Source organism: Paroedura picta, chromosome 15, assembly GCF_049243985.1.
Source record: "Paroedura picta isolate Pp20150507F chromosome 15, Ppicta_v3.0, whole genome shotgun sequence".
NCBI lineage: Eukaryota > Metazoa > Chordata > Lepidosauria > Squamata > Gekkonidae > Paroedura > Paroedura picta.
In genome coordinates, this window is record NC_135383.1 from 2,404,456 (window position 1) to 2,428,162 (window position 23,707).

The 23,707-nt window shown below is 47.9% G+C and overlaps 1 protein-coding gene across 9 annotated transcripts in view; it reads right to left on the minus strand.

Moving 5' to 3' along the window:
• KIF1B (kinesin family member 1B) overlaps positions 1 to 23,707 on the minus strand; it is an 83,849-nt gene that overhangs the window by 24,604 nt on the left and 35,538 nt on the right. For 4 of the 9 annotated variants that reach the window (XM_077312321.1, XM_077312323.1, XM_077312320.1 and 1 more), the window contains 11 exons: positions 23,521 to 23,663; positions 19,402 to 19,535; positions 16,138 to 16,217; positions 15,917 to 15,992; positions 14,399 to 14,478; positions 13,095 to 13,201; positions 12,217 to 12,300; positions 11,227 to 11,407; positions 10,190 to 10,262; positions 475 to 571; positions 163 to 311 (listed from right to left, as the gene is read on the minus strand). In XM_077312321.1, coding sequence (XP_077168436.1) covers positions 163 to 311; positions 475 to 571; positions 10,190 to 10,262; positions 11,227 to 11,407; positions 12,217 to 12,300; positions 13,095 to 13,201; positions 14,399 to 14,478; positions 15,917 to 15,992; positions 16,138 to 16,217; positions 19,402 to 19,535; positions 23,521 to 23,663 — 1,204 coding nt within the window. Of the gene's footprint in view, positions 1 to 162; positions 312 to 474; positions 572 to 5,301; positions 6,865 to 10,189; positions 10,263 to 11,226; positions 11,408 to 12,216; positions 12,301 to 13,094; positions 13,202 to 14,398; positions 14,479 to 15,916; positions 15,993 to 16,137; positions 16,218 to 19,401; positions 19,614 to 21,746; positions 21,786 to 23,520; positions 23,664 to 23,707 lie in introns of those variants that run through there. The other 5 variants (XM_077312318.1, XM_077312322.1, XM_077312317.1 and 2 more) reach the window with 3 other exon arrangements.

Below are 23,707 nucleotides of genomic sequence, written 5' to 3' on the forward strand. Positions count from 1 at the left end.
CAAGTTGGCCTCAGTGTTCACCGCAAATCTTCCGACTCTGAAATATAAGTGGCTGTTCCAAGCTCCACCCCCTGCTACAGGCAGAGCACCTGACCAACAATCCATGAATGGCAGAGCTGCTCGACATTTCTCAGAATGCCCCCCTCCCCCTGTACCCCTTACCTTCTTTTTCAGTTCCACACTAATTGCATTGCCTTCTTTCAGATAGACTGCGTTGCCCCAAAGCTGATCTCTTAAGGAAGTGAACTGGTGAAACTTCCACTTCCTGAAAGCCCACTGGGCCAGTTCGTACTCGTGCTGAGTCCAGGGCACTGGAGCGAGATAACAAGCAGACTAAGAAAACCAGCAGTGGGGGGGGGGGGGTTAATTTCTCTCAAATTTTCTATTTATAAATTTAGAATTTACACCAATCATAAAATGGATCAAAAGGCAGCAAAACTATGGGAATTCTAAGTAGACTGTATACGAACTCACCCTCTTCTTCCTCTTCGTCTTCTTCCTCTGTGGTCTCAGCAGCCAAAGACCGTGTCTCCACCTGCTTCTGCAAGGCCTGCAGTTTACTCTCATAATCCTGAAGGGGAAAGAGGAGACACCGTGTAGAAGAAGAGACAGACGAGAGTGGGAGAGATGGCAGCGGGGGGGCTGGGGCTGGGGCGGGGGGGGACACACAAATACTTGAAGAGACCAGAGTATAGCAGAGGCAAGCAGAGACAGTAGTGGAAGGATTCCCCAGTAAGGAGGCCGGGGCCTCCCCACCTTCAGAACTGGGAAGAGAGCAGGTAAGAACGAGAACTTGAGGGGTGTGACTGGTTGGTTCTGCAAAAGAAAGGAAGACAGAAAGCACTCCGAATTCTCTCTATATGCAGGGCCTGCTTGTCCACTTGCAGTTTTTCCTGTGAAAGCCAAGGACTGACTTTCCGCCCTCCCCCTCCCCTTCTATTTGCACAAAACAGAATTCTGTACAGTTCTATTTGCACAAAAAGCCAGTCTGTGGATGTCTTGAACACACAGCTCTGTCATCTCGTCTTTACCCTCTTGGAAGACTAGAAGAAGTCATGGTCCAAGACGCCAAGGTGGGGAAAGGCCCCCCTAACAAGGGTCCCCTCGTTGTTCTGTATGGATTGTTGGAGGAACCAGCAGCAGGTCTCACTGTGCCGGAGGGTAAACGACCCAGCCCCTGGCTGACCAGGAGGTTGCTTGGGGAGCCCATGGAAGCCGGCTCGAATTCCACGACAGAAGCAAAGCACATTATGAACACTCTAAATCAGGGGTAGTCAAACTGCGGCCCTCCAGATGTCCATGGACTACAATTCCCATGAGCCCCTGCCAGGGGATCATGAGAACTGTAGTCCATGGACATCTGGAGGACCACAGGTTGACTACCCCTGCTCTAAGGTGCCGCTGGACTAGAATGTAGCATCTGGCAGGCCAAAATCCTACGCTGTGAAACTATCCTATGAAGATGCTTTTGCAGACATGGCAAGTCATTTATATCCAGAAATCCCCCGAGGCTATTCACAAACCGTGAGAGGGGGCGGGGGGCGAAGGGGCGGGGAGGCAGGGCAGGGAGACGGCTTGATTTCCCAGACTCCCACAAAAAGGCAGGCAACGTTTGATCAATGGAAAGAAATAGTTGTGTGACATGACCTGGTCTCCTGGCAACCGTCTCGCTTAATCTGCCGGACTGCTCAGCTTCTCTGGCGAGCCCAGAAGACTCAGAACAGTTCACAGACCCCAGAGGTGGGAGAGTGAATTAGAAACCTTGGCTGGAGTCCAAATCATTTAGCAACAGAGGATTATTAGCACACACACCCCCCTCCTTTTTTCCAAAGAGCAGGAATATTTACACGAAGAGGCGATTCTTATAAGCAGGAGACCAAAGCAAAATATTTTGGGTCCATTAGGCAAATCCATTTGCATGGATGCAGTGACATGAATGGCTTGGTGTTGCCGTGGTTACCGATTTGGGGGACAGACCGATCTGACCCTTCTGCACTAGACAGACAACTCCTTGCCCATTTTTACTGATTTTTCTGCCACACAGCAAATTCTATACTGTATCCCTCCAGGTTGTAGGTGCAAGAAACGAAAGCAAAGGGCCTTTCCTGCTAGCCGTAACCCAGCACATCCGGGAAGATGCTAAAACCCAATTACCCCAAGCAACTTATTACACATGGTGGATTTTGAATGCAGGGGTGCCCCCTGCATTAAGAGGCTCTCTTAAAACAAAGATGGGTTCATGCCTGGCCTGGATATGTAGCACCGCCACACACATTACACCAGGGGTCACCCACCTTTCGAGCCTGTGGGCACCCTTGGAATTCTGAGACTGTGTGATGGGCACAGTGGAAGGTAGAGCCAGGCATCGGGGGGCTGTCCGAGCTCCCCCTCAGTCACACATAAGGTATGAAACCTTATCCCTGGAATAAAGCCTTGCTGGTCTTAAAGGGGTCACTGGACTTTATTCCAGGGCAGGGTGGCAAAACTGTCCAGTGACTCCTTTAAAACCAGCAAAGCTTTATTCAGCTGGTACTAAGTATCAGTGCCCAGATTATTTGCTGCTACAAAGTAACATTAATTGCCATTAACTGAATTGATGAACTGTTTTAACCATTTGATGTGATTCTATGTGAATGAGATGTTGCACACCGCCCGGAGCAAGTCCGCTGGGAGAGCAGTGTAGAAATGAGATAAATAAACTCTGATTTTTTAAAATACTGATGTCAAGAAGTCCGGCATTCCCCCTCCCCAACCCCCCAGCCACCACTTCCTAATCCACTGAGGCCAGGTGAGAGAGACTTACAAGGGTGTTTCAGAGTTTATTGAGAGCACTTGTTAAAACAGAAGAGCAGTTCTGCTTTTCACAAGAGGCAGCAGCTTGCTCAAAAGAAAGAAATACATGAACCCCATAACCAAAGCCACTTTTTTAAAAAAAACCAAAATAATAAATTGACAAGGTATACAGACCCTATCACTTCATCAGAAGAAACGTTTCCTCCTTTACAGTAATTACGAACAGGTTTCACACCTGCAAAGTTATTCCAAAGGCAAGTTTTCTAAAGCACGTTTTAAGCTACAAAATTTAACCCCCCCAAAAAGGATTGGGGGTGGAGTTGAACTGAAAATCTGCTCAAGCCAGTGCTTGAATACCCCCAAAATCCTTCTTTCTCACTGGGCAGAGTCTGTCATTGACTGGAGGAGGAAGGGATGCTAAAAAGAGATTAAGGGAAAATTTAAAAGCATGTACCACCCCTTTGGCAGCTTTTGAAATATTTTAAGGAAGGCAGGGAAGTATTCAGGGGCACAGTGTGCAGTGAAAGCTGACCTTCTCAGTGGACTGGAAGGTCTTTGGCCCCTGGGGCATGTGAACTCTGCTTCTGCGATGGCTAAACTTGGGAGGGTATTTGCATGTAGGACCCCCCCCCACACACACACACACAGATACACCATATTTATTTTGGATTCCAAAGTGGGGAAGGCATGGGGCTCCACATTCTTAGCCACATCTCTACCTCCCCACTGGTTTTCCCCCTGCAGGGAAGTTCATTGGAGAGGATTTTGAATGGAGAAAGAGCTAACGGAGAACGGGTTAAGAGAGTCCCAGTCTCTCACAGCCCTCCTCTCCTTCTCTCCCTTCCAAGATGGCGTCTCTTTGTAAAATCCCACCGCAAAACGTCCATCCCCTACATCTGCGTGCAACACCTAATTTGGCTCCAAGGCCTGCATAAGGAATCTGAATGGGATGCATCATTAAAACAGGGGAAGATACTATATGGATCTTTTTAAAATGAGAGAGACTGTATTTAATGCCCCCCCCCCCCAAAACAAATCTCAGGAAAAGCCTGCTTCCTTCAGCCCAGCTGTCTTCGGGCATCAGCCTGTGCAGTTTGCTCTATTCTCAGCTGCAGCTTTACTGCTCTCCGTACTTAAACACTGCTCTAAAGGTCCCCATTTGCCATATGCAGGAATTGGCACGGAATTCCAGCAGAGTGAATTGTTCTCCTGATAACAGAAACGGACAGCATTAACTATTACGGAAGAGGCAGGAGAAAAGCCCCAGGTATAACTGAAAATCCAGAATGAGAAGGGGGAAATAATTTAAAGATCACTTTTCTATATATAAAAAAGGAAATTCAAGGAACATAGGAGTCAATGTTCCAAATTTTTGCTTACTTCAGGACCACACTTTATAAACACCCTGTTGTGTCTTCTCCAACACAACCACACTGCAAAGGGTCCTTCTAAATAGAGGTGCCCTTGTCCACAGAAATATATTCTTAAAAAAAAGAAAAGAAAAATAGCTTGGAAACTGATTCAGACAATACAAAAACAGATTTGAGAACAGCCCCAGCCTTCCCTAAATTCTGGAACTCTTGAGGACGGCCGGAGTTGTGCGGCCAGCAGGACACAAGCAAACTGTGGGGTTGTGACGGCTGTCAAACTGCTGCTCTCCATGTTACACATGCATGCTTGCCACAAGTTCAGTCCTACTGAGAGCCTGAATCGTTTGCCTGGACAGAAACAAATACCTTTTCCTTGATCACAGCCATGGATGGATGCATGTGGAGGAGCGGGGAAACAAACCTGGTTTCCCCAGATTAGAGGCTGCCGCTCTTAAACATGACACCAAGTATATGGCAGCTTCATGTGTGAAGCCTTCCACCGCCCCAGTACATGTCATACCAATTTTAGTGAACCCAAGCAGGAAAAAATGTAAACCCTACTTGCTCTGCAGGAAAAAAGAACTGATTATTATAAAAATAGAAACTCACATATGTTCATTGTTACTTCCCACATGAGTAGAAACCAAAGGAACAGAAAAAAAGCCAAGTAACAGAGTTAACCTAGAAACCAAAATATCTGATCTTAACAAGGTGGATCAGGGAAAGAGACACCCCCCCTTCCCCACCCCTCCAAAATCAGAGCACAACCTGCAATATAAAGGTCAGACTCTTAATATCTACTGAAAACATACCAGCAACATGCAGCCCTAGAAACCAGATGCGTCTTGCTGATTGTCCATGGGGTGACATTATTCCAGAACATTTGACAGGACAAAATACGATATTCCCAAACAATAAAACAAAGATACCCAACCTAGTGTGGCACCCTTTCCCCGCCGCCTAAGGCAGGGGTGGTCGACAGTAAGCACCACATTTCACAGGCAGTAAGAGATAGGCAGATGTGTCTTTGCTTTTTGTGCTTTTGCATATAAAGTCATTCGGCTGCTCAATGATTGTCCGAAACCTAAGGCAGATAGCAACAACCGTCACCCACCCACCCACCCACCCACCCACCCCGTCCCAAGATCAGCAACGCTGCCCCTCGCCAGCCCCTCCGGGGAACTCAGACGGTGGTTTCTCTGCCAGACTTGAGGTTAGGGGCCGAGAACTGGCGCCTCATGCGGGGAGGGGTCACAAACTGGGTCAAGTGCTTCGGACGCTCTGTCTGTCTCGCGGGGCCGCCGGGGGCCGTGTTGCTGGCAGGATTGGCGCCTTCAGCGCTGTAATTGCAATAAGGCTGGCGATGCTGATGCATGTGGCGCTTCTGCTGAAAAGTTTGGAGATCTTGATTCGGGCGTCCGCTGTGGGAATGCAACGATTCGGACGAGTCGGACATTTCGCGGCGCAAGCCTTTCTGCTGGCCGTTCAGAGAATTGCTTCTGCAGCGCAGCTGAGCCGAAGGTTCTGGCGGAGGACTGCTCCGTTGTGGCGGGACATTCAAGGGCTGCCTCTTAATCTGGACATTCCCGTGACTCCTCTGGGGGCCGTACGCGTACCAGAGTTGCTCGGGGTCCGTAGGGACGGGGCTTCTGTCACACGGGTCTTGATCCTCCCCCCTGGCCTCCTTCTGCTCCTCCTTTGGGACTCTCACTTCGATAACTTCATCTTCCGTAATGATTATGTGAGTGCCAGGACTCCACGAATTCCTGTGTTTTGGGTTGCTCTTGAATGGGAAACGGGGCTTGCGGTTCTCGGGAGGGATAAACCGGTGAGGCACGTTCTGCCGGCGAAGCTGTTTGGTTATTTCCTGTTGCTGCAGGTTCTTAAAACGAAGCTGCTCCTGCCTCATCCAGCGCAAACGCCCACGCCGGAAGGCAGGATCCTCCTCCATCAGCTGGGAAACACGGTGGTCGTTTGCGTCGTCCTCTTTGTCGGCTTTCTGCACGTCTCCTTCAGCATTGGCTTTAGCGATGGGCTCGGGCTCTCTCGTTTTCGTGGTGGTCGTCCCCGGCTGAGCCTTTGGTTCCTGGGACCCTATCAGTGGCAACACCTTCTCCATCTTAAGCATTTTGTTCCTCAGGACTTTTATTTCCTCGTCCTTCAAGTTGTTTTGCTTTTTCACTTCTTGCAAAATATCTTCGAGTTTGTCGATATGCACCTTGAGGTCATCCACGTCAGCGATGCCTTTCCCGTTCAGAAGGACATCTTCGATCTTCTCGTCCCCGACCCCCACCGTGTCCCAGACATCTCGGGCAACAGCTCGCCACGAGTCACGTTCATTGGGGTCCTTCTTCCCATACAAAGTGCAAAGCTCTTTCATTTTAACAATGGCCAAGGCCTCAATCTCCTGCCGGGTATGCCGAAAGTCGTTGAGGGCCACCTCATAGCAGATCTCCTTCACAGCTTGGATCTTCAGGTCTGAGACCGTGACCCATTTGGAGTCTTTGCTGAGGCGCCGCCGCTGAGGTATCTGATACATTTTTATAGGTTCTCGCTTCTTCCCACTGCTGGGGAGGCCACACTTTTTAACAATGGTTTGCAGCTTGCTGGGGGGCAGCTTCTCTCTCAGGGAAGTGATCAGCCTCCAGCTCTCCTCACAAGACCGCTTGTCCGAATCATCCCCACTATCAGAGTCCGCGTCCTTTGGAAAACAAAAATCGAGAGGTGGCCCCAAAAGAATCAAAATTAAAATTGGGGAAGGAAAGGGAAACACTGAATAAAAAAAAATCACAAACTAAGAAAAACTAAGGAGAGAACAAACCATGCAAATACTAAATTAATATTCCATGCTTAGGACACTAGAATCTTTACTCCTGGGGGGGGGGGGTCTTCAGCCGTTTTCTTTACATCCGGTCACAACTGCATTTCATGGAATATCTGAATCTAGTCTTTCCTAGAACACTCCAAGACTGTCCACAATCCAATCCATGCGAAAGTGTTAGAAGAACTTTACCAAATACCTGGTAAGAAGGTGGAAGCCACACTTGGTACATGCTACAAAGACGTGCAAAACACCCCAAGCACATTTTTGCCTTGGTTATTTCTGCTGAGTTTCTCCGGTAAAGTCTCTCCTCCGTATCAAGTCAACCCAACAGTCAGTGTTGAATGGTCAGATGAGCAGCCAGGGTTAACACTGGTTAGTAAATGCTATTCACGAAGTGCAGGAATATTCAGATTTAGACTCCATTCTACTAGAAGAACAGCCAGAGAGGTGTTAAAAGGGTGTGGGGGAGGAAAGTCTCAGAAGCAGCCACTAGGAATGGTGTTAGATGTAGTGTGAGTGCCGCTACAATGGGAAGAGAACTGTCCAGATCCGAAGAGGAACTGCTACAAGCAAGAAGAAGTTTCTCATTTGCCACTGATACATTGCTTTAATCTCCTTTGATGAGTTTCATCCATCCCAGAATAGTCAGCGTCTTAAAGATGCACAAGTCATTTGAAAAACAGAACCACACAATCTTTCTTGTCTCCGTAGGCTTGCCACGCCCCTTTCACATCTATTAAACTGCAAGGTGTACTTGGGATCATCCGCCATAAATTAGCTGCATTTTAAAATATATCGTTCCTAAGAAGTCATTCTTTTCAACGCCAATCTTTGACGCACAGGGAGATTTAGAAATGCTTTTCAACAAAGAGCCCAGCAAAGCCTTCCAAACTTTTCCATAATAATAGTAGTTTACTAGACCTAGCAATCCGGGGGGGGGGGGTCCAGAAAAAAGGGTGAAAGCAATATCTTAACGATAGTCACCAACTATTGCTCTTACGGGGAAATTTTTGTTCAAGTATTTGCAATTGTAAGATGACTCGCTAAACTCCTAAACTCGGAGTTTCTTTCTTACACGCCTCCCCACCGTGAGTAGCTGTAATAATCCCTATAAAAAAACTAGCTCAACAGTGGGGAATTTATTCTTCAATCCCAATTTGAAGACCAGATTTAACATAATGTTATTTGTCATTCAAGGAAGAATATCCTGAAATATGCACATATATATATATTGTACCAAAATACAAAGTCTCTGGAGTCTGTAGGCGGTAACAGACCAGGTGATGCCCCAATCCTCCCAAGTTCTTTAATAATCTAAGATTTTTCAAGTTTGCCTTGAAAAGGGGAAATACTGCAGCAAACTTTGGCTTGGGGGACTTTTGAAATTCCATATTTGGGGAAGTCCGACAGCTTTTCGGGACTTCTACACAGTGGCATGTGTTTTCTCATCACCCACCTAGCAAAGGCTGGCTTGGAATGGCGGCTATGGCTGTCACACGAGAGCAGGCTGTTTGGGTCACGGCTTGGGAAATGACCTGTGGGAATCTCTCCCATAACCTTGCCAGCCAGGTGGCTCTGCCAATGGGATTCATTGTGGGCTTGGGGGTGATTTAAGGGGACACTCGAGGGGGAAGGGAGATAATCTGTGTTATACGTTAAAGAGTCACACAATGATAACTGGGCTTGTCTCAAATCATCAACCACCAGCTCTGGGTCTATGGGGAGAAGCGTCATTTAAAACAGGCATCCAATCAAATGGGTTCCAGGATTCAAGCCCTTACTCAGAAGAATAGCCAAGGCCAGGACTATAACTTGCCACCAAAAACCTCCAGTTTCACCCCAGCTACATACCAAGCTATCAATTCCACCTCCCTCAGTCACACATTTGAAGCCAGCAGGAGGTGCTTTCCCTTGCAGTTCTGGCCAAGTGGGCTGTTCTCAGTAACAGACTGGGGCCTCCTCTCATCTTCCTCTACAGCCATTAACACCTGCTCTGATTTGGGGAGGGGGTGAACAGGACATCTACATGATACACAGCAGCCAAAACTGATGCACTGTGCCCCTAGGCCCTGTGACACCCACCGTACTCCAAACACTGAAGGCCATTTTGGGAGAGTGAGGAAAAAAGGATCTGCAGGCCCCAATGTGAACCATAAAGGGCCTCATAAGTCAGTGCTCAGAAATCCTACACACACAGACCCTGTCCCTTTGTAAGAACCTACTGAGTCCCCACTTGACTTTCCTTATTAATCTAGTTCCTCACTTCGTCCAAATTCTAATTATTCCGCTGCCTCTGCTCAATCGGCCTTCTGCAGCAGGAGCTCTCATGTCTGATCGTCTCTCCCCCTTTAGGATTTTCGACTCAGCCTGCACCTGTCCTATCCATGGGACTTGCTAAGCCCCAGCTGGGCACAAGGATGATATTTGCTGCTTGTTGTGAGGTGTGCAAACCCCAGAGCCATGTCCAGGGGGCATATCCCTGGTTTCTCACTTGGTTTCTCACACAAATAAAAGGCAGACTGTGACCCCGCTGACAGATCCACTGAGCACTGACCCAAGACAAGTTACACAGAAAGGCTGGACTGGAAAGGTGAAGGAGGGATTTGTTTATCTCCTAGCAACTGCCCTCATGAAGTTCTCCTTTGGCCTAGCATCAAATTCTTGTCCCTTACATGACCCCACGTCAGAATGTGCACCAGTAAGACCCTTGCTCAAGATTCAGACTACATGCAGGGCAAGGGAAGAAATGTTAAAACATGCACAGTTGCCACAACATTTACAGATTTCGTGTTTGCAAAAAAAAAAAATCCTTCCGCACAAACAAACCTTCAATCACTTAGCAGCATAGAATTAGTATTTGGTGATGATCTAAGGCAAACCTCCACACCAACAGCCACTGGAAGGCCACCAAAAAGCAAGTTTCAAAAACTGGAGGGGCAAAAGTCTTCCCTTTTGACCCATTAACAGGACACTGGTTGTGTGCTCTTAAGTTACTTAGGTTCAGCATCTGAGGGCAAGATTTCTATGTTGACTTTAGTGATGTACAAGTGGGCACCCTTGGCCACAGCAAATTCAAAGTCAAAGCAGCAAACTATAGGCAAGGAAGAGTCATTTTGTGTCCAAGCGAACCGAGTGTGTGTGCTGCCCTCAAGGGTCAAGAGCCATTTTTTTTTAAAGATCACTTCTCAACATGGACACCTACCAGCCTCTGTTGCTCCAGTAAGAGATCCGCTTCTTCTTTTTCCTTCTTGTACAGAATCTCCATTTCTTGAAGTCTGAGGAAAGAAGGAGAAGTTAGCTGAACAGACCACTGCTGGCATGCCACACTTGACCTAGCAAAGGATACATTCAAAAGGACAATTATTATTTATTGAATTTCTATGCCCCCCTCCCAGTATGGCTCAGAGGTGTACAGCGTGGCTTAGTGGGGAGTCCTGCAGCTTAGGAAGCTCTGGGGGGACTCCATGGAGTCAGGCCTCCCCAACAGGCTTGATCACAGCAGCTTTGTTACAGCAAGAGTTGCCTTCTGACATTCCATTTCCGACATTTGGTGATCAGAAGACAGCCGGATGTGAATCGAGCATGCAGCTTGCACTGAGCTGCTCTGAGATCATTACAAAATGTGCATCTGATTCCCACCTTTGGATGGAGATGTGAGAAAGCCTCCCCAGGCAACAAGGCCACGTTCCCAAACAGCAGAGTTGGTGTTGGAGGGATCAGAAATTATTCTCAAGACACACTTGGAAACCCCTATCATTCATTGACTAAAATATTTCTATCCCTGCCTTTGCAGTCTAAGGTGGCTCAAGAATTCACTAGGCTACCTACTCCACTACCTAGAGGTTTCCAGAAATCTATTTTGTCCCTTCCAATGAAAACATCAGTGACATTCAGACTGAGCAAACGACTGTAGTGAGTTAATAAACCAAGAGCGAGTCTGCTCTTGCTCCAGTTATGGAAACAGACTGGCCCTTTCTAACATAAGCGACTCTCTTGTCAGTAGGCAGGAAAACAGCTCTGCAAACTCCTTTTAAGCTCCAAAGAGTGGTCAGCAACAATAACAGCTAATCTTCTGTAAAGAACCTGACATCAATGCAGATAAATACTGCCCAGTATTCTTACCTGAAAAAAGATGTACACATTTTCAACACGTACCAGTGTAAGGAAGCAACACCATGTAGTTCAGCTGAGGGGGAAAAAGGAAGACTCTTTGCTCAAAGACACAACAAAAACCATCACCTTTTCTCCATTTCCTGCTTCATATCAATCCCCTGTTTCTCCAGCAGTTCCCGCTGAGCAAACGTCCAGTCAACTGGCTCCGAGGGGGTCTCTGCGGATGGAGTCTTCTCCCTTTCAGCTCGCGCTTGCTCAGGATGGTTGAAACGGAAAACATGGTTTTTACCCATGATGATGCGATTTCCTGGATGAGCAATAAAACGGGATTACTATCAATGGGGTCGTTAAAAGGAGTAACAGCTCTGTAAGGGTGGCTGCGATTTGCTCAGCTGTTTTATCCCTAAGCACTTCACGATGTGGATTTCCAAGCAGGATAAAAGTCAGCAAAGGATGAAATGCTAACTCTGATAAAGGGACAGAGACATTTATGGGCAAAAGGCACAGAGGGTGCGGGCGAGAGGAAGGGAGGGGAAGACACAGGGGGACAGACACGTAGACTGGATACCCGACTACCTCTCTGAAGGACGAGGGTCCAAATACCATTACACTTAATTCCTGCTTGATTTGAATCCAGTAGCACATTAAAACCCATCTCCCACCCCCTGGGATAGGTGAGCGTTGACTCCTGAAAGCCTATACCCTGGTAATTTCAGTTGATCTCTAAAGTGCTACTGAACTCCAATTTTTTGTTTCTACCACCACCAATTAATTCAACAAACAGCCTGGTTATCTGTTCTTCTGGCTCTTTTTAGCGTTCGCCACGTACTCCCCCCTCCTTGTGATCAGTCTACGAGGCATCATAAGTCTCTTCTTTGCAAAAACCTTCCCAACTTCTGACTGGGATATAAGAACTCAGGGATCTCCATTCCATCTTGAATCTGACAAAGGTAGCCTTGATTCTCAAAAACTTATACCCCAAAAATCTTGTGGGTCTCTAAGGTGCTAACTGAACTCGAATCTAGCTCTTTACAGGTTGTTTTTTAAAGCCAAGCACATGCCTAGTTCTTTGGGCACGGTTTCTTTCATGAAAGGCCAAACAGCAGCATCTCTCACCTGAGCGCAGCTGGACAGGCTGGATGACCCTCTTGCCATTGACGTAGGTTTCGGAGCGCTCACAAGGTTCCAGAGTAACAATCACTAGAGGAAGAGCACAAGAATAATCAGGACACTGTTTGTCCCAGTTATCAGGAAGGGGACTGAGAATAAAACAGATCCTGTATCTGGAATACCCTGTATAGTTCTGGTCATCATATTTCAAAAAGGACACTGCAGAGCTGGGAGAGCAGCCCAGATGATGAGGAGGCTGGAGCATCTTCCCTATGAAGGAAGACTGAAGCATCTGGGACTTTTCAGTTTAGAAGGGAGACAACGAAGAGGATGATACCATTATGCGTGGCGTGGAGAGAGTTGACAAGGGGAGAGCTTGTTCTCCCTCTCCCAAAATACTAGAAGTCGAGAGTGCCCAATGAAGCTGATGGGAGGAAGGTTCAGGGCAGACAGTAGGAAATACTACTTTGCAGAGAGTGATGACTCTGTGGCATTATGTGGTGTTTTGATGCCACAGGAAGAAACAGCTTTCAAGCGGGATTGGACAGATTCATGGAGGAGAGCTCTATCAATGGCTACTAGCCCCAGTGGCTGAGGGGAACCTCCACATTCAGAGGCCTGGGCCACAACTACCCTGAGAAAAAGCAGCAATGCTGTGAAAGAGGAAAGAATGAGGCAGGCTGCTCCCCCTCCCCACGGAAAACCCACCTCTTGTCAAATACGTTAAAAAGCAAAGCCAAAGAGCCCAAAGGGGGACAGAGTTTTGCTGCTGCAAAAGGCATAAAGGTGTCCTGCTTGCGTCTGAGCAGAGAAGCAAATGGGATCGACAAGCCCACAGGAAAACATGAGAGAGTTAACCAACGAGCCACCCGCCTGCCCCTCACCGTTGCCATTGTGGTTCCTCTCGCTTCGGAAGACGCAGTGCTCCTCCTTGATGTGAGCCCCGCTCAGAACGATGTCTTGACGCCGCTCAGCATCGGCCTGGCCAACTCTGTGCCCAACAAGAATATTCTTTTCACCTCTCTATTAATATTTATATATTATACGCACAGAGTGTAATAAACTCATTTCAATAACTTATTTCACGGCCCTTCATAGAGCAGGGGTCAGAGGGAGATGGGGGGGGGAGAGTAGCTGTGGATTTCCTGCATTGTGCAGGGAGCTGGACTAGATGCCCCTTGGGGTGTCTTCTAGCTGTATGTTTCAAATCAAGTTTCAAAAAATGCAAGACCAGAATATTTATTTATTCCAGTTTCATAAATAATCCTTGGATCTCAAAAAGCCAATCTCCAGCCAGAGAGGGCTCAACTGCTTCCATCAACTGACCTAGAAAGGATCTCAACAGAGTTAAGCCTTTCGCTGCAACATCTAATAGTCACCCCTGTATGGGTGACAAAAGCGGTACATGCAAGAGGGCCATCCGCCTGCAAGGCAGGGGACTGTCAGGATGCAGGACAAGAGGACTGTGAATTATATCTGAAAGGGGAGAAAAGAATACTCAAAATACAGCCCAATGAAGACTGAAAATGCCCCAGCAAGGGCAAAATGCAGACAGCTGCTGAGCACCAGAGAGGGGGAAAGGAAGGGAAGAGTAATCAACCATGCCCCCACCCCTACTCCACTCTTAAAACAGCTGGCCCAATCAAAAAGTCATCCAAGGTTCACATGGGCATAGAACAAGGTGGTTTGCATATATCTAGGGAGGGAAAGAACCCAAAAGGGAAGGGAAACCTAAAGCTGCCATGCAGTCTACAACCTTATGAGAGGAAGGCTTATGGGGTCAGGGAAATGACATCGGACATGGTTGCCTTCAGATGTTCCCTACACAGCCTTCTCTGAGCTCTACCCAGCTTTTAAACCATCTCCGTGACTGAGAGGCCCAGATCTGACGAGGGCATGCAAGACAAGAACGTCTCTTCTATACAGTGTCATTGCTTGTTTGTTGCTCCCTGCTCCTACTCTCAATCTGCTCTCCTCTTTCTGAACTCCCCTGGTAATATGTGCATGGGAAAAGCTCCTGTGATTCCAAATCTGGCAATTAAAGTTAATCCCACGAATGCAAACAAGGACAACGGTAATTAAGTGTGCCCTTTGCCTGGCAGCCAAGAGCATGGTGCAACGGGATTTGTTTTGAAAGAGGAGAGAAGCTGCTTCAAAGTGGAAGGCGTTCATCTGCCACCACCCTTACCTGGTAATGCCATCTTTTATGTAGTAAAGCAGGCACTCTGACATGAGGGGGTCTTCATTGAGGTTGACAAGATGCGGTGTCTGAAACGAGAAGAGCAAATCAGAGCCTCTCTTCTCCTGGCCTTGCTTTTTGCAAAAAGGGACCCCAAGTGCTTCAAGGTCCAAATGAAGCCGCAGTGCAGTCTTGCAGGAAACCAATAACTTCTACAGTAGCTCAGCACAGGTGAGATCAAGTTCACAGAAAGGAGGACAAATCAAAATGCACCATCTATTCGGAGGGTTGCTACCTAGCTGAAAGACTAGAAACAAAACGAGAAGAACTGCTCACCTAAAGGAGTCAGCAACTGACAGCCGCTAGGGTCAAATAGGCCCCTGAGTGTCTGGCCCCAGTGGAGGGGCTTGTGGAAGGGGGCAGAGTCCCAGGAGAATAATTTTAAAAAGGAAAATAAAGCCTCAGCTGCTTACTGAAACTTCTGACCATAGAGCCCCCCCCCCCACTCATCTTCCCACTGCTGGGAAACAGAAGCTTTGGGCACCAGGTAGAAGAAAAAGGAAGGGAGGGAACAAGATGAGGAACTGACAATGGAGGCTGGCCTTACCAGGCAGCTTTCACAGGGTGGGGAAAGAGGCACCCTCTTCCCTAAGCCACACCTCAGAAGGGCTAAATGAAAATCTAAAGCTCCATTTTTTTTTGCCACATATAGCTAAAACTCCGTAAGCTAGCACCTAGAGCAACTACAATCACTAAACCAACCTTCTTAGGAGAAAATACCCCGCTGGAATCAGCAAACAAGTCACATGGCCGTGGAGTGAAAATCTAGCCGAAGGATGGAGAGCAAGTAACAGATCAGAGAAGAACAAAGCATCAAGACAAAGGGACGAGAGCCTCTCAGCACCCAAGTTTCACGCGGCTAGCTCTCACTCTAGCTTGCTAGCTAGGAATGTGGTGCTTTTATAGCTACTACTACCAATGACAGCACACTCACAAACATATTACTTGAAGGATAACAGAGGGGTAAAAATGGGGGGGGCAATGATGGGAAGGTGATAATGAATGCCAAGGATGGGCCGGTCAGACAAATGGAAGAAAGGTATGAATTTCTCCTATTCCACAGGCATTAAGCATCTATTTCTGCAGGAGAGATCCTACACCCAAACCTGGTCAACAGCGAAGGCATCGAAAGAGTCATCAAACAAAGTTGATGGCCTCTGAGGGAAGATCTACAAAGAGAGGGTCCAGAACATGGAGAAAAACAGGAGGAGAAAAAGAAAGCTGAAAGGGAGAAACTGCCTTGACAGTCTGAGCAGCCTAAAATCCAGAGTTCAGCAACTGAGGAATTCTCTCCTACCCCCTGCAGCCTCCTTGCATGCTCTGGGCTGGCAGGGGCTCGTGGGAATTGTAGTCCATGAACATCTGGAGGACTACAGGTTGACTAACCCTGGGTTACACAGCACAGTAACAAGCAAGGCTTTCCATGTATTGGCAATCTTTATGCCATCGTTCAACCGCCCTGATTACCTTTTTAGGTGAGAAAACTCCAAGGGTTCCTCCATCTTCTCGAATGGCAACTCCCATCTCAGCCAGCAAAGCCTCTCTGCAGAGAAAGGAAAGCGGAGGGGAAGTCACCGGAGCACATTTAAGATGCAGCGACCAAAATCCGTCAGCCGGAATCCTGAGTGCTGTCTAAGTTACGCAGTTCAAGGGCGTCAGCACAGGGATCCCAATTTCTCTCTCTTTACCTCTCCATCCTGATGGCCTCGGTCTTCCGCAACTTCTCTTCCCACGTCTCGTTCAGCTCTGCGATGATTTTCTCAGATTCCTGCAAGACAGCCCAACAAGTAGAATGTAGGGGGCGGTAATAAGAGTAATAAGAAAAATAAAATTTTATGACCTGCCCTTCCCCAAGGACTCAGGCCTGGTAACAACACACACAATAAAACAACAGAGTGTGCAGCTTGTATCCAGAAGACCTTGGTCCTGTATTGGCTCAGCGAAGACAATCCCACATGCAGCCATGGCCTTTTCACAATCATAAAACAGCCATATTTCTCAGGCTAGCAATGTCCAGGGCAGCCTGGATTCACCTTCAAGAGGTTCTCGAGCCCAAAGGAACTCCAGGTGCCTACCTGCACACAACACTTCTAAGACCTTGTGACATTGCTGGCCCATCTTTTGCAAGCTGCCCAATGGTGCCCAGAACCGCCTATAATCTGCAAGATGCTGAACAAGCCATGCCACTCCGATCCTCGTAGAAGCACCTGGGTGGCCAGATGCTAGCCGCTTCTCTCCCAGGAGAATTTTGGTGAAACAATGGCTCCCCCTGGAGCTGCACATCTCACACAAGTAGCCATTTGTTCCTCCGAAAATGGAGGGGGGGGAGAGGAGAGAATGTTCCTCCCACTCTCGTGGCCCTTCTGAACTGACCAACAACAAGCCAATTTCTCCACCATCTGAGGCAGACATAGGATATGTATAACAATACACAACGTGTCAAAACAGAAGATAAAAAAGACGGTGTGTGTGTGTGGGGGGACATCTCCAGGTCTTTGGCCAGGAAACACACACTGTGATGTGGGAAGCGACAAAATTCCTACTGCTGCTCGCTTCCCTTACTCCCATTTGCTTAGAGCTGGGAAGCCCGTGATGACTGAATCACTACACCGATCAGAAAACGTAGCTGCGCCTGAACTGTTCTCTCCCTTGTAAACCTGGAGACGGCGCCTTGAATGCTGATGAGGAGGGGGAAGACTAGCTCAGCTACCAAGGTGGTTTCCCGATCCAATCTGAAGGCATCATTTCACGTCAGAGCAGGAGGCCACTGCAAAGACAGTCCTGTCATCTATGTCAACGGCATGTGTTTTTTTTTAAGTAGGAAGATATGGGGGGGGGTGTTCTAACATCCCCTACACACACACACACACACACACACACACACACACACACACACACACACACATACATTTCGAGCCGCCTTCTGGAGGCGGGAGGGATGGAAATGAGGGGGTGGGGATTCATTAAGAACCCGGCCTCCTGCCCCAAATGCCCAACCGTGGGGGAGGAGAGTCGAAGACTGCTTTTGGCAAAACTGACAGAGAGGTCTTTCACTGTCGTGGCCTTTTGACGCTGTTCAGCTCAGCGCACATTCCGGACAAGGCCCCCATTGTCTTGCGCAGAGAAGGGGCATTCTGTCTGCTTCACTCTTTAATCTCCCGAGCACAGGCCTTTGCCGCTCCGACTTAAAAACCCGAGGCCGTCCAATTGGCCGAGAAAGAACGCAGATTGTGGCTCACATAAAGACGTGTGTTACCTTAGCACCAGCCGGGTGCCAGAGGGTTGCAAGCCTCTTGTTTGTCCGCTGAAAAGGGCATGGGCTTCCCTGTTTTACAGATAGGGAACCGCGGCTGAGGGACACAGAACTGACAAAGGCCACCCAAATAGGTCTTGAAAAGTCTAAGCCAGGGGTGGTCAAACTGCGGCCCTCCAGATGTCCATGGACTACAATTCCCATGAGCCCCTGCCAGCGACTGCTGGCAGGGGCTCATGGGAATTGTAGTCCATGGACATCTGGAGGGCCGCAGTTTGACCACCCCTGGAAAGCAATCTCTGGAGCCACCCTAATCGTACCCTGCAGAAGAAAGCCAAGGAGGCTTCAGAAGGACTCTGCTTCTGGGGTATCGAAGAACGTTTTCGGTCCTCAGTGAGGCAACTGGTCTCTTGCTCCAGGCAGCTATGTTGACCGATTGTCCAAACTTCCAGGACCTTGTTGAGACAGGCCTTTGGCAATCAAGGAATGTGTGGTGGATAGGATTTGCTAACCATGATTTCCATCTTCCCTCTCAATGGCGCCATCGTTTTGTTCTATTGTTTTTCAAAGTAGCGTTACTTGGGTACATGGCTGAAAAATGAGTCAGATGTTCCCTAAATAAATATTTTTTTTTCTTCTGAACAGCCAGCACAGAGCTGTCGTTCCAAGCCTGCGCTAGAGGGCTGCTGAGTTGGGCTTTGCCAAGAACCTTCCAAGTGTTAGGAATGCAATTTGCTTCACTGCTGCTGCTGGATGAAATGTCGCTCTAATGAAGTACACAACCCCGGCCCGTGGCCATTTCTGGGTGCAGAGTGACTCTCCACGTTCTCCAGCGGCAGGCACTCAGCCTCTGACTCCCACTAGCAGGCCCTCAAAGCCAAGCTTACAAACCTGGAAAAGAAAACGGATTATTCGGGCAGCGGCTCCTGCCAAGCGAGTGATTCAGAGTAGATGGTGGGCTTTGAAACCTGATGCAGACGGGAAGCATGGACGCTTCTGGCAAAGAACTTTGGTTGTTTGCCGAGAACAAAAAAACTAAGCTATGAAACCAAATCTGCACTCGTTTGTTGACAGCGCATCGCTTTATTTTGCATCGGCTATGCCCCGTCTGCAAGAAGACACGGATCAGGGCCCCTGTGAGGTCCGAACTAGAGAGCTCAATCACCAGATACTTCCCTTCCACAGAGGATTTAAGCATTCTGCATTTTGGAAATCTGCAGTTGCTGAAAGCCTAGTTATGACTGCAGCTTTATGTCACAGCATTGTACCAATTAGATAATCAATTAAAAGTCCACGATCCAAGAATCAGTGCAATAAACCAGGAAATGTAATTGATGCTTTCGTGGAAAAATGCCGTCAACCTTTGGGGCAAAGCTTTGATTGCGGGTTTTATCTTGGAAACCTCAGCCTGTCTCTGTCCGTTTCCGTGGAGCCTGACCCTCAAGAAATGAGTCGGGGGCATCTGCTCAGAGGAAGACCAGCCAAGTCATCTAAACTCCATGCCCTTGAGAGAGACCCTCAGGGCATCAGTGGATCTCTGTGCTTTGAAGTCACAAGCAAGACACAACCAATTCCCAGATTTGCTCAGCGCACCAGATTGTGATCAATGATAAATAAGGAGTAAATCTTATTTGTGCAACGCCAGCCGCCTTCCTCTGTTACTCCAATTCCACGTTCTATGCAAGGAACATGTACGTACCTTCAAACGTTCGATGGCTTCCTCTCCTCCAGGAGTGGACATGATTCTCTCTTGGATGCTGGAGACAGATGTTAAGCCCACCTGACTACTGAGAGAGCAGGAAGATGGAGATGCAGTGAGGGAGCCCATGGATGCTGTGGAAAAATGGCCAGGACGTTGATTCTCGGACGCTAGCAAGTATCTGTGCTTATTGTTCTGAAAATCTTTCAGATCTGGGAGAGAAAGACGGACAGGAGGGAAGGCAAAAAATAGGAGAGGCGAGGGGACAGATCATAGGAGAAAGGAGCAGAAAAATAAAGGGAAGGAGGAAACACAGGGAGGAAACACCAGTGTAAGAGGAGAGCACATAAGCAGCAACACAGACAGGATTAATACTGTGGGATGGCAGTTTTGAAACATTTCCTTTAATGAACCTCCCTGGGCACTAAGAATTTGGCTGGGGCTGCTGTTACTCTAATGGAGGTCGGCAGCAGTAGAATTAAACCCAGCGATGGAAATGGTTCCTCTCTGCAGCCCTTCTTCTCGTCTTGACTAAACATTCCTCAGATTTTTTAACTCTGCTCTTGATTTTCAGGAAAGTGGATTTAAAAAACTGGTCATGCTTCATGAAGGATGCTTGAAGACATCCCCATCAGAAGACAGGAATTTCTCCAGCTAGTACAAACCTTTCGACCCTCCCCTATGTGGACCCACAAGTTTACCCCCTATCTGTCCAGCTCTAGGCCAACCCTCCCTGCAGCACCTGTGGGAATTCTGGGAACAATGAATTCATCAGTCTACAAAACGCCACAAGACTACCTGGAAGCCATGTTTTGAGTTTGTTTGAAAACTGCCGTCCACAAATACAGAAACAGGAATGGGGAAAGAGAGAGGAGATCTGGTAACAAGGAAATTGCCGGGATGCACCAAGCAGGCAGAGAGAGAATGGAGTTCATCGGACATCCAGTGGAAAAACTCATGCATTCAGAGGGAAGAAGGTCGAGCTCGCCGTTTGCCATGGCTGCTACACAGATTTGCTGCACAGAGTTAGCTCTTACACCATGCAGACGTCTCTCTCTCGCTCTCTGATAGGTTGCAGCAGCCCGCTCTGGGGCCAGGGTTAGGCTCAATGAGCTGGAAGCAGCATCAGAAAAAGGCCAGAAGCAGAAACAGGGTGGAGATTTGCACCGCCTGGTATCCAAGGGCAAGGAAACTCCAGACAGACCTCTTATCTCACGTGTCTTCTTTTGGGTTGACAGGTGAGTCTCCAGAACTCTCTGAGCTCCACCCCCTCAACTACTGAAACTGGACTACCTCTGCAGGCCCCCCCTGAATCTAATCCTTCCACCTTCCTGGCAGGCTTGCAAAAAGCCACTCTGCCACCTGCTCACTATGAATACTTTGGCTGGGCAAGGAAGTCTGTCAACTGGGAAAGTGTCAGCTCTCCACCAAGCTACCTTCAGGGTCACGGGTAGTTTGCTCCCAGGCAATTCGAACCCTGCGTCAAAATGAGACCGAATTCTGCCCTTTGTATAGACTTTGCGGGTGTACATTCATCATCTCTCTCCTTTGGCATAACTGACTCTGGTTCTGCTCATTCCAGAAGGGGCAATAAAACCCACAAGCAACCCTACTTATCCAATCCACCTCCTGAGATTTCCAGCTAAAAAGGAATGCACTTGAGGCTCGTTTACAGAAAAGTCCACTCCGTTGTACATTTGTTTGATATAAGCCTTTCCTTCTAAGAAAGGAAAATCCCTTCCTTCCTAAAATCAGGAAAGAAACACACTCTTATGTGAGCCTATCAGCCTAATTACTGTTTTCACTTTTAAAAATAACTTTCCTCAGTGGAGAAATAAATGCACAACCCTTGAGACATCAACTACCTTTATGCAAAAGGAGCACAATAGTGATTTTTTAAAAAATACATGAGGCACCTGCCGATCCTGTTGCAGTTGCCTGTGGACAGAGTTTTAAACTGAAAAGCTGCTTATTCTTGTTCGGTGACCTATCATTCCCCCTCTTAAACACACCCCATTCGGTGCGATAAGCCACACACTTCGGCCACAGTTATAATTTCAAAAAACAGTCACTCGAGACCCTAAATCGGTGTGATTTTCCATGGATCCCCCGAGACACAAATAAGTATTCTCATTTTCTCCAGCAGCACTTCACAGGGGTTTCTGCATTCACACCTGGCCAAAAACCAGCTCTAAAGTGGTAGCCATGGCTACCTCCAGTTCCGTGAAACAAGACCAGATTCACCACTCCAAAAAAGGTTCTGTCTGGAATTGCCTTGCGAGGGACAGAATACAAATGGCAGCCAGAAGCCAGCTAGCAAAAGTTACTAGTGATGCGATACACACATTTGCCTCCACTGCCAGAGAAATCTCCAAACGGATCGACTGAAGGAGGCATTAGGAGGGAAGATACGAGAAGGGTAAAAAGACTCAGGATCAACAGTTGACACAGGAAGGGGAGAGAAGACTCGGTACTGGATTAAAACACAGATTCTTAGTTGGACACCAGCAGCTCGTCTGGTTTGCTGAGAAGCCAAACCAAGTGACGCGTCCACATTTAAGAACCTTTCCCCCATTCCTTTTGCGGTGAAGACACCCTGTGCATACCAATGATGCCCTCTTTTTTATCCCCCTTTTTTAAAAAGAAAAACATTTTAAGTCAGCAATGCTCCTTGGCAGACAAATGGGCACCCACAATCAAACAACCCAAGTTCAGCGTTCATCTGGAAAATCCACCAGCACAAATAGAAGATCCAAGATTTATCCTGTGCCGTGCTGGTTTTAAACTAGACCAAATTCACAAGTTGCCACCACACTGTAAAATCCTGTGTAACCAGCACAGGATTGTCCCCTCTTTCCACTGCAAACCTGGTAGCACAGCAACATTTGAATGAACCACGCAAGATGAGAGGCGCACGGCAGATCCTGTACTGGCGCCACACTTGCCTGGGGTGCAGGCATCACCAGTATGGTTTGTTTCCCACATGTGTTTCTCATTCCCTTGTTCCCGGAAGAGTGGAGATCCAGCCACAAGGAAGCAGAACTAGAACTATACCAGATATACATGAACGGGACCTAAAATCTCGTTACAGACTTTAAACCAGGGGTAGTCAAACTGTGGCCCTCCAGATGTCCATGGACTACAATTCCCATGAGCTCATGGGAATTTTAGTCCATGGACATCTGGAGGGCCGCAGTTTGACTACCCCTTAAACAATGACATGACAGAACCAGAAGACAAGTAGTTCCTCGTTTCACTGCGTTCCTCCACTTCGAGGCAGGTCCCATTGCTTCCATAGAGCAAAGGAGCTAAAATCCCTCTTTGGGATCAAAATGCTCTTAGTGATCAGGCCTTAAGGCAACAGAGCATTTCCCCCATGTTACAAAGGCCTGCCCTTGCCTTGCCTGCCCAGCCCCACACATGTTTGTCTTTGTGAACCGGGACTGGGATACTTCGTTCAAATCCAACAGTACTCCAAATCTCTTTTTTAATGGCTGCCAGTGCTTTATTTAGAGAGCGGACTGTCCACGCAGGATACTTTGGTGGAGGAAACACTCAATTATGGATTTAAATCCAGGTCCTTCCCAGCAAAAAAAAAGAAGAAAAAATTCAAATTCTACAGATGGAACTAGATGATTCATTTCGTTCCACTGATGCAATTGGATATTGATTCAAAACCCCGCACAGAATCTGCATTCTGTTTTTCTTGTATTTTTGAGAGGCTGTGAGAAGGAAGAGGAAGGTGGGGGAAGGACAGCTGGAACTAACAGCCAGGGGATACAGCTAAGGCAGCAAGACTGAGGGGGGGCCAAGGTGGGCCCGTGCTCCTTATAGCCACTACAATTCTCGTGACTAAGCAGTCGAAGGTCCCACAATGGCAGAAACCCTCTTTCTATAGGCATAATTCCCCACAAAGGACACTGGCTCAGAGGAAAGTCTGCTGGGTCCAGCTGAAGCTGTGAGACTGCAAGATCAATGAACCTCCATCAAGCCCACTTCTGTCCCCACTCAAAGCATCAGATCCCTTGAAGCACCTGGATTTTTGCCAGTCTCTGAAGGTGGATAAGGCGTTTATCTCCCACGGCAAGGATGTACCTGGAACCTGCTTAAGCCACTTACTGTCAATAATGTCTCCGAGCCCTTGAGCACGAAGAAGGTCCTTGAGCCGCGTAACCTCTTCTTTCAGCTCCCTCACCAGCTTGGCATTGGGATCTTCATTGATAACTGCATTGCATTTGATCTGCTTGGCCCGATCTGCATATCTGGAGAATCAGACGGACAGAGTGGCCTGCTCATCGTTTTTTGT